The 8845-nt window shown below is 44.6% G+C and overlaps 1 protein-coding gene across 4 annotated transcripts in view; it reads right to left on the reverse strand.

Moving 5' to 3' along the window:
* The window catches only part of PCNX2 (pecanex 2), a 283000-nt gene extending 275921 nt beyond the window's left edge, over positions 1 to 7079 (reverse strand). For all 4 annotated transcript variants that reach the window (XM_057531598.1, XM_057531597.1, XM_057531596.1 and 1 more), the window contains exon 1: positions 6676 to 7079. In XM_057531598.1, coding sequence (XP_057387581.1) covers positions 6676 to 6828 — 153 coding nt within the window. In that variant the 5' untranslated portion in view covers positions 6829 to 7079. The remainder of the gene's footprint in view (positions 1 to 6675) is intronic.
* Between the last annotated feature and the right edge of the window lie 1766 nt (positions 7080 to 8845).

The following is an 8845-nucleotide window of genomic DNA, read 5'->3' on the forward strand; positions in this document are numbered from 1 at the left end:
CCAAGGAAGTATGGAAGGAATAAGCAACCAGGTGGGACAGAGAGGCAGCAGCCCTCCTCCAAGAAACTGTGGGTGGGAGAGCCCTGGAAAGGAGAACAGGGTCTCTGCAGGACACGTGGAAGGACCTCGCCAGAGGGAGTCAGCTGGGAACGTGAGCCACGCTTCAAGAGCCGGGAGCCAGCTTACCACCGTGCCTGTCAACAAAGCACTTCCCTGTTCTTCAATGCCAAAGGCATCAGAACATTAGCCAGCGTGTGAGGGAAAAGAGTGAAAAAAGACCATGCCATCCTCATACCCCTTCCTGCTTGGATCACCATATGGAAACAGACATTCTGAAATCCCAGTCAAGTCTGTGCTTTGTTCCTTAAAGCAACTAGAAGACTTTGTATTACCTGTGACCTGAAGTCCTGGGGCTTGCACATTCTTATCTAAGAGTAGAGAAAGAACTCCTCTACGGAGCAAATTGAAAGGGACGGTGGGTGACAAAGAAGGCTGCTTTGGGACTAAACCTAGCAGCCCCACGTCACACTTCCACTCACACGTGTATAAAATGTCACTGGAAGAACACACAAGAGACTGTGTGTGGTGGTTGCCTCTTGAATGAGGTACTAGAGACAAGTGTGGGAGGAAAGTTAACTTTTCCTACATACTTCTTTGCACCTGTTCAGTTTCTAGATCTCTTCATGCCAATGTGCAGAAAATAGATGGTCCTGTTGTGAAATTACTTGTATTCAATGTGGTGTGGCCGAGGGGGTACCAGCTCCAACTGCTTGGCCTCTAATTCTGATTAGGTCACGACTAGCCATGGATCCTGAAGCTTCTTAACCAACCTCTACATGCCAGTTTCATCAACTGTAAAATGGGAATAATGACAGTGCCTCTCTGGGTTACTGTGAGAAAGATATGCTTTAGCTCATGCCAAGCTCTTTTAACAGTGCCAGTCTATCTGTGCTCAGTGAGTGTTGGCTGTTATTATTACCTGTAATAATAATAATAATAATGATGATGATGTTAAAGGGGAAAATCCATCAGAAGAGAAGGAAAAAATCTGAATACCATTAAGAGCTAGTCCATTTTTTACTTTCATGGGACGTAGAAAAGAGATTTAGAGTAGACATAATGGGAATAAAGTTGGGTGGCTTGTAAAAGGAATCATCTGGGAGACCAAATGGTTAAAATCAGAAAACAATAATCACCTGATAAGTATCACCTTCCATATACAATAAATCACACCATCCAGCAATCCCACTCCTGGGAATATACCCAGAAAAAACTATAATTTTAAAAGATACATGCACCCCTATGTTCATGGCAGCACTGTTCACAATAGCCAAAACATGAAACAACTATATTTCAATTTTTTTTTTAATTTAAGTAAATAAGTAAATCACACCAAGCCTACTAAATTAAGTATTAGACATTACAATCGGAAAAATAACAGTATATGTAAGGAGAGCAGCATCCAAATAAAATAGTCACTAACTGGGAGAAACTAAGGGAAGTGCCAGTGAGGTCAGAGACATAAATTTAACCACCAGAAAATCAGTCATGAACTTGCAATACTAGAACGGAAAGGAAAGGGGGAAAGAGTACTCTTTTTGGAGAGTGCTGCGGAGGCCGACATCCTAGAACAAGGCAGGTGCTGGTTCTTTCGTCACAGACACAAAACACAACTGGCTGGCAGACGACCACGTGTCTAAATGGCAGAAGATGAGGAGAAGCAGAAGGAATTTTGCAGGAGGGGGGCAACGTCACTCAAGAAAGGCCATATTGAAAAGATTGAAGACGACTGCCCTAGGATGCCCTAGGGAGGGGGACATCCCTGGTAAAAGTGCTTGCACCAGGAAAGCAAAGTCCCCATAGAGCCAAGCCCTTCATACACACAGTCCAAACAACCATCTGGAGCAGCAAAATTTTTAAGACAACCGCATGGGATGGCATTCAGCCAGAGTCTGGAAGCCCAGGGCCCGGAGAAGAATGCCTTCAAGCATCCCTAAGCTGCAGCCCTTGCACTTCGAACCCACTCTGTTTCAGACAGGTGAGGGAAGGAGGAAGGAAATTCAGACATTCAAGTGGATTATGGGAAAGTGGGGAGCATCATGCATCTCAGTGTGAGAATAAATAAGGTCCCCACAAGTAGAAGGACCAGACAACAAGCTTCTCGGAATCAAAGGAGACAAAGTATAGACCATGTGATTCAACAGCAGAAAAAGCCTTTCTTAGGAAGAAGTTGAATATGAGTGCTAGGATTGACCAGGGTGAGAGCTACGCTTTTGGGACCAGCAACGTACCAAGCAGTCCAACAAAGTAACATCAATCAAACGGACCAGCCAGGCCTGCTGTTTCAGGTTGTGCAGGTTGCACCCTGCACAAAGGCCTCCAGCTGACAGGGTCAAATGCTGGCTGAACTCCAGTCCCCAGGTCCTGAGCCAGGAAAGGGTGTCTTTTTGGACAGACCACCTTTCCATAATTCACATAAAACTCATCTTCCGTGTTGAAGTAGGAGTGAAAAAAGGGGTGGCCAAAGACATATAAGACCTAAAGAAAAATAGTTATGTACCCAAATGGTGAGTGGCCACAGACCATGATAGTCACCAACTAGGTGTGACAATGACAGCTAGTGCGTGCAGAGCACCCACTGTACATCTGGCGCTACGTGGCCCCGTGACAGGTAATCCCATTTTATCATAATTAGAGCAATTAGAAATGATGTGGTTCTTATCAAAAAAGTCTCCAAGGCTAAATTAAAAAGCAGAACTGGAAACACAGCAAGTCTGGCTAACAGACAAGAAAATCAGAGGAAACATAAAGCTACAGCCATAAAATAAAGGACAGGTTTTCTGTGTGAAAATCATATATAACGTTGCCCCGCACGGGGTCTTGAAGAATGTGAAGGCTCCACCCCATTTTTTCCACTACTCAGGTTGACCTTACTTCCACCAGTATGATCAGAACTTCCCCTGATGAGGGGTCACTGTTTCAGGGAGTTCGGATGCCCTCGTGAACAGCAGGTCAGCGGCGCAGTGCTCTGACAAGGCCACAGACTTGGAGACGACAGGACCTCAGCTAAAATTCTGAATATCACTACTCTTACTTAGATGGTCTTGAGGAAGTAACCCGCTCCCTCTGGATCTCAGTTGCTTAAATCTATAAAGCAAAACCCGCTATCCCCATTTTTCAGATGAGAAAACTGAGGCCCGGAGAAGTGAAGAGACTTGCACAAGATCACACAATTGATAGGTAGTAGAGCAGGGACGTCTTTTGACACTAGCCTGGTGCTGTCAGAACTTCTTAAGGGTGAGACTCACGCCCAGGATGCTCCTGTCCTAAAGCTCCACATGAATCTCTGTTGGTTATCTCAGAATAATAAGCACAAGACCATGTGTAATAAATGAAAGGTTAAACATCTCTAATGACAAACGCATCTTTCAGTTGGTCCACATTAAAAGTAGGCTGATATGGGACTTCCCTGGTGGCACAGTGGTTAAGACTCTGTGCTCCCAATGCAGGGGGCCCAGGTTCGATCCCTGGTCCGGGAACTAGATCCCACATGCATGCTGCAACTAAGAGTTCGCATGCCGCAACTAAGAAGCCAGTGAGCCGCAACTAAGGAGCCCGCCTGCCACAACTAAGCAGCCTGCCTGCCGCAACTAAGACCCAGCGCAACCAAGTAAATAAATAAACTTTTTTTTTTAAAAAAGTAGGCTGATAATAAAACAAAGTAAAACTCTTTCCAAACTATCTAAATAGACCTAACGTTTTTAGGTACATACTTTTGAGCATTTCTTGAAAATATATAGCTTATAAATGCTACTAAATAACCTATTTTCCAACCAGACCTAAGTAAATGCTGGGGCTTAGAGATCAGTTTGCCTCGATAATTAATAATAAAATTTTAATTTACATATTCAAGGTCCCCATTAAATAAAAGTGTGGATTCTCCCTGCAGTGGAACTGTCTTGATTAAACATGTTTAATCAAACTGTGCAAAACCCAGAAAAGTTCAGGGCCCCTTAAATAACAGAACTTCAGCAAGCAGCCAGGGATTTTTTTGGACCAAGTTCTCAAAAGCGGAACAAACTGAGAAATATGTTAAAAATCACAGGCAGCATTGAAGTGCAGAAAAATATATTTAGGCATCAAAACCCAGAGAACAGAACGCTGCACTGGGGAAGAAGGGTCTTTTATTTCTAAGGTTATTTTCAGAGACCGGAGCAAGAAAAGGACTACCTGCATTTTTTTCAATAAGATAGGCTATATATTAAAAAGCAGCCATGTAATAAACGCACTCACATAAAATGACTCTGTAATCGTTAAAAGCACACTGGTATAAAAACATAGAAATTTTAGTATAACTGGTTTGATGTAAGAATTAAAGTATTTAAGGTATCAGTGTTTTGCTTTCTAAACTCTTGAGATTTAGCCATAAATTATTTTGAAATATCATTAAAGAGGAATTTAACTAAGGACAATTTCCTATTCACAAATATAAAGTAGAAATCAAGCTACTCAATGAAGCATAATTAGGTAGAAATTAAGGGTTCCGAGCATATGCATACATCAAATCTTAAAAGGAGTTACGTAAAAATGAGCCCGTGCTCATAAAAAAACATCTGCAGGGATATACATTAAATGTTACTCTGGTTGTTGCTGAGGAGTGGGATTAGATCATTATCAGGAAATACTCAAAATATGTTGTGAGGTAGACAACCTAATGCTGGTTGGAAGAGAAAGAGAGGCAGGTTGATTTTTATTTCTACCAGTTTATTATGTGTGAGATCATTGTGAGACAAATGCAGGGCACTTTGCTAAGTACAACAAGGAAAACCAAGATGAATCAACAAAATCAAAAACCACGTCCTGAAAAAATCAAAAAGCTCACAACCCAGGAGTAGAGGTAAATACATGTTCCAACAACGAAGTACAGAATTCAAAATGTGCCATGGTACTGACATGAAATACAGAATGGTATTAGGGCAAGAGAGAAGAGAAATTAATTCTAGGTAAGTGGGATCAGGGAAGCCTAGGCAGAGATGGCCTTTCCAGTGGGCTTTCGATTTTGGCAAGTGAATGATGGGGAAAAAATAAAGTCAGTACTGAGAAGTACTTTCATTCATTCATTCAATCAACTGTTCATTAATTCATTCAGTTCTCTATTCATTAATTCATTCAATCCTCCTATGCACCCTATAAGGCAGGTACTCTTAGTCCTGCTTTACACACCAGAAAGCTCAAGCTTGCTTGAGCTCACACAACCAGTAAGCAGAAGAACCAGGACTGAACCCAAGCTTGTGTTCCTCTTCTCTCTGCTGCGCTGCCCCTCTAGACAAAGAGAAAACATTGGGCCCTATAGGCTAAGGAAACAGGAGGGACAAGGTCACAGAAGAAGAGGAAACTTACATTTATTAAAAAGAAACCATTTATTAAAGGGTCTCCATGGATTAGCCACTGTGTGAAGTGCTTTTTACATGAAATTTACTTATTTTTCCCATGAAATGGTCATTATCCCATCTATTTTAAGGATGACAAAACTAAGATTTAGATAGGTCAACTATCAGGTCAAACAGCTAATAAGTAGCAAAACGGAAATTTACACCAGGTCTGAGTCCAATCCCAGGTCAAGCCAGAAAGATGGATTGCTTTATGTGCTTATTTAATCCCCAAAACAACACTTCACATCTGGTACTAGTGTTCTTCTCATTTCACAGGTAAGAAAATTTTAAAAATCAGATACGGTAAAAGTAACTTGCCCAAGGTCAGAGAACTGGTAAGAGGTGAACCCAAAATTTAATGTAGGCAGCCTGACTTCAGAGCCAGAATTCTGATCCTGTGTCTAAACTACCAGAAAAGCAATAAATGGGAGCCAAATCACAGACAACCTCTAATGTCAAACTGGGACTCTGTCGGCCATGCAAACTCACCGAAGATTTTTGCTGTGGAGAACATGATCAAGTTATGTTTTAGGAATAAAGACCTTCAACAGACATATCAAAATTAGATTCTTAACATTTAATATGACACGGAGCACCCTGTTGGTAGAGCGTTTCAAATAAGGTTAAACATTGTTTCAATAAGGTTTGTTTACCTAAGAAGGTCATCTGTGCAGTTACTCAGCAAGCACTCAACTGTGTAACCTCACTAAAGGGTCAAATAAATTACATTAGATTGATCCATCATTACATTTTTCTACAGATTTCTTTACACAGTGATCTGGAAATCGCCAATTGAGCAACTGATCATTGAACCTGCCTTCCCAAAGCAAAACAAGAAAGGAGGAAAGGGGGTAAAAGATAAACAACGGAAACAGGTTTGCTTTTAACATTTCATTTTGCCTTTTGGCTATCATGCACGGCAGCCTCTACCAAACATTATCACAAGGTACCCAGCCAAGGGGCCTGGGACCGTGCACGTACAAAACAGGTTCAACCTTCCACAGCGACACGCAGAGCCTGACTCATTGGCACAGCTGGCATCAATTCTTAATGAGTCCCAGAGCCCCCAAAGTCCTTCCTACTTCTTTTTCCTGCCGGAGAGCCCCTTCTCCTTTCCCGTTACTTTCTCTGTCCCAAATTCCCGAAGACCCTCCCCATCCCGCCTCTTAGGGAATCACTGCCCATCCCTTCCATCCCGAGGCAGACTCGGAGGTTTCCCCAGGGCTTGAACGCCGCCACTCACCAGGTGCAGGGCCAGGGGCAGCAGCAGCAGGAACAGCCACAGGTAGAGGTGGCAGCTGTTAGTGAACTTGCTCTGATCCGGGTCGTGGTACCAGCCGCCGGTGAGCGCGGCCCACACGCCCTGCCGAAGCAGCTGCAGCACCCGGGACCCCATGCCTGCGCCCCGGGGCCGGCGCGCGCCGCGCGGCCCGCTGCCAGCCGTCCGCCGCCCGGACGCCCTCAGCTTTAACACGCGGGCCCTCGCGCGGCGTCACCGACGACGACGACGACGACGACGCCGCCGCCGCCCCCTCCAGCTCCTTCCGCCCCACCACCGAAGCTCCAACTGCTCTTCTGCCCGCACCCGCGGAGCGCGGCGCCGGCGCCGGCTGCTGCCGCCGGGCAGGTGGACGCCATGTCCGCGGGAGGAAGGATTTTCCCATGGTGCTCAGAGGCGGCTGCTGGGCGGATGCACCAGAGGCCCCGCCCAGCGCCCGCCTACACTCACTCCACCGGCTTTCCTTGGTGGAGGGCGGCGAGGGGGGCGCGAGGGCGAGAAGAATTTGAGTCCCTCCAGCCTCTTCTTTTACCTCTGACAGCTTCCCCCGACCTTTTCACCTCATCTTCCTATTAGGGAGCGTGGAAAGCTTAAAAATCAAAGATGTTCTCAGGCAGAAGAGACAAACCAGGACATGGTCCTTTTCCTTTGCCTTTTTTTGCAGCCTGCACCAAAATAGTTATGTAACTCCAGCTCCTGTCACACATCACTCAGTGTAATTTCTTGCCCTGAGCACTGTCTGCACAGCTTCATTCTCCTTAACTGACTGCTGAGCCCGGACGTTCTACTGGCTAAGCTCTACCTGCGCCCTTGACCCTGATCTCTTTTCCTCCCTGACCTTTTCTCCTCTGCCCTGCTGTTGTCCAGCCTGGCAGATAACGAAAATAACCACCTTTCGGGAATAATTTCAGGAGCCTCAGTTAGGCTACCTGCCTTTGTATATGTTTCCTAGAACATAATCCCAGGCATCAATCGGGTATACTGTTTAGATAGGAAGACCCACTAGACAGTATCATTGAACTAATAATTTTTAAACTTTTATAGTAGAGAAATTTCAGATTCTCTTCTGAAAGCAGGTTTTCGACAGGGAAGAAATAAAGAGGAACTTGCTGTCTTAGAATGAGGAAAGGAAGCTCTCATTATTAGTAACTGATAACCTAAAGTAAATGAGCTTCGTGTTGTTGCAGACAGCAGGCTTTGGGACGCGTGGAGATAAAAGGGAACACGTCTTCCTTAGGTATGAGCAGCGAAAGCCTCGTGTGAGTTAGGGCCTTTGGGGAAGAACGAGTATTAGAAAGATGCCATGATCCCCAAACATGCATTTTCTGCATCATGCTTACCTCACCTGATATGTGCACCTGTATATGCCCCGGCCATGCTCTGGTCTGCAGCAGCTTTTGCTCTTGGCCGCCTTAGGCAGGCCCAGTAAAGGCATAAGCCTCCTTATGCGGAAATGAAACCAGGGGAGGGCCATCCTGAGGAGCAGGTCTGGGACGTGGAAGTCCAATGTCACACTGGTGTGTAAGCCTTCAGCTTTAACCACTCTTCAATCTACTCAGCATTCATCTGCAGGAATGACTAACCAACATATAATAACACTGCTTTCTGTACTGAAAGAATCATTTTCTCAAAGGTACAGAGGATGCTTCTTTTTATATGGGCTCATCGCTTGAAACCTACCAGGCACTCTATACATGTTTAATGAATCAATCAATCAATCAACTCCACAGAAAAGACCCACAGTAAAGGATTACTCTCATGTGCTTGAGTCCAGAAGACATAGGTCCATTCTCGCACTGAAGGAGTGCCTTTATTCATTCGTGCCTGATTCATCGGAATATTTATTGAGCACCTTCTGTGTGCCAGGCATTTTGTTGAAGGAGAGAAAGTGAATATAAAAAATATAGAGTCACTACCATGAAGGAGTTCACAGACTACAAGGGGAGACAGGCAAATCAACAAAGACTTGCAATTAAATGTGCTGTATGCTACAATGGAATTGAATATATGTCTCCTCTTGGAGATGCCCATATGGAAGGCATACTGCTGGAAGGTACGTCCTGCCCACCATCCCTATGCTAGGAGCCACTTCAAGGATGCAGCCTTGAGAGAGTAATGTGTGGTTGGACCATAT

This window comes from Balaenoptera acutorostrata, chromosome 16 (genome assembly GCF_949987535.1).
Source record: "Balaenoptera acutorostrata chromosome 16, mBalAcu1.1, whole genome shotgun sequence".
In the NCBI taxonomy this organism is placed as follows: domain Eukaryota; kingdom Metazoa; phylum Chordata; class Mammalia; order Artiodactyla; family Balaenopteridae; genus Balaenoptera; species Balaenoptera acutorostrata.